We start from the raw sequence: 1,383 nt of genomic DNA, 5'->3' as shown, positions 1-1,383 counted from the left end.
ATGAATTTCCCACGTGCGCTTGCTGGTTTCTCAAGCTGGCTCTTCAAACCTGAACTTGCCGAGGACACTCCGGATAATGACGAGAACACTGTTAACCCATGGCGTGAGCTGCTGCAGAAGATAAATGTGGCCGATCTCCCCGATTCATCCTTTTCGAGCGGTAAGGAACTTAATGTCTCTGTGTACGATACTTTTGAACATTTCTGCAAGATTAGGGACTATGACGCAGTTGGCGAGCTGCTTCTGGCATTTCTGGATAAAGTAACAAAGGAAAGGGACCAATTCAGAGATGAAATTTCCCAGCTCCGAATGCACATAAATGATCTAAAGGCTTCTAAGTGTGTCCTGGGGGAGACTCTTCTCTCCTACCGCCACAGGATTGAAGTTGGGGAAAAACAGACTGAAGCCCTCATTGTGAGGTTAGCTGATTTGCAATCCCAGGTCATGTGTCAGCCTGCCCGGAAAGTGTCTGCAGATAAGGTGAGGGCACTGATTGGTAAAGAATGGGATCCGATAACCTGGGATGGAGATGTGTGGGAGGACATAGATTCTGATGGGACTGAGGAAGCAGAGTTGACCACTGTCTTGGTCTCTCCATCCTTGTCTGAGGAAAGTGGTTATGCCTTGTCAAAAGAACGCGCCCAGCAGGACAAAGCAGATGCTCCTCAGAACCAGTCTTCAACATCCTTAGTTACTTCTGAACCTGTCACCAGACCCAAGTCTCTGTCTGACCTTACAAGTCAGAAACACCGCCATACTAACCATGAACTCAAATCACTTGCTCAATCAAATCACCAACAGGCAAAGGAACATTCGAGGAAATGGATTTTAAGGGTGTGGGATAATGGTGGGAGGCTCACAATACTGGATCAGACTGAATTTCTCAGTTTAGGTCCTTTGAGCCTTGATAGTGAGTTTAATGTCATAGCCCGCACGGTTGAAGATAACGGTGTGAAGAGTTTGTTTGATTGGTTGGCTGAAGCATGGGTCCAGAGATGGCCTACTACAAGAGAGCTGCAGACGCCTGACGCCCTGGAGTGGTATTCTATTGAGGATGGGATTAAAAGGCTTAGGGAACTTGGAATGATAGAGTGGCTTTGTGTAAAAGCTACTTGTCCACAGTGGAGGGGCCCGGAAGATGCACCCATCACGAGAGCTATGAGGATAACTTTTGTCCGGGAAACTGTAGAGACTTGGAAGAGCTTCGTATTTAGCCTCCTCTGTATAAAGGACATAACAGTGGGGGGCGTGGCTGCCCAGTTGCATGATCTAATAGAATTAAGTTTAAAGCCAACAGCAGCTGGCTTGACTGCTGGTTCGGCTCCTGTGGGCTCCGTGGCTGTTCTCTCTCTCTCCCCCTGGAAACATCAAAGCAACAGTTAA

General features: G+C 47.7%; 1 protein-coding gene across 1 annotated transcript; it reads left to right on the top strand.

The window, feature by feature from the left end:
• LOC110295914 (Friend virus susceptibility protein 1) lies at positions 1–1,383 on the top strand. The gene has a single exon (XM_021164320.1). It carries the CDS (start codon positions 1–3, stop codon positions 1,381–1,383), a length of 1,383 nt encoding a protein of 460 aa, XP_021019979.1.

This window comes from Mus caroli, chromosome 6 (genome assembly GCF_900094665.2).
Source record: "Mus caroli chromosome 6, CAROLI_EIJ_v1.1, whole genome shotgun sequence".
Classification (NCBI taxonomy): Eukaryota; Metazoa; Chordata; class Mammalia; order Rodentia; family Muridae; genus Mus; species Mus caroli.
This window is presented reverse-complemented; position numbering and strand designations above follow the sequence as displayed.

What these genes read in the sequence shown, in the direction of transcription:
- LOC110295914 (XM_021164320.1), top strand. Translation starts at nt 1, where the DNA reads ATGAATTTCCCACGTGCGCTTGCTGGTTTCTCAAGCTGGCTCTTCAAA.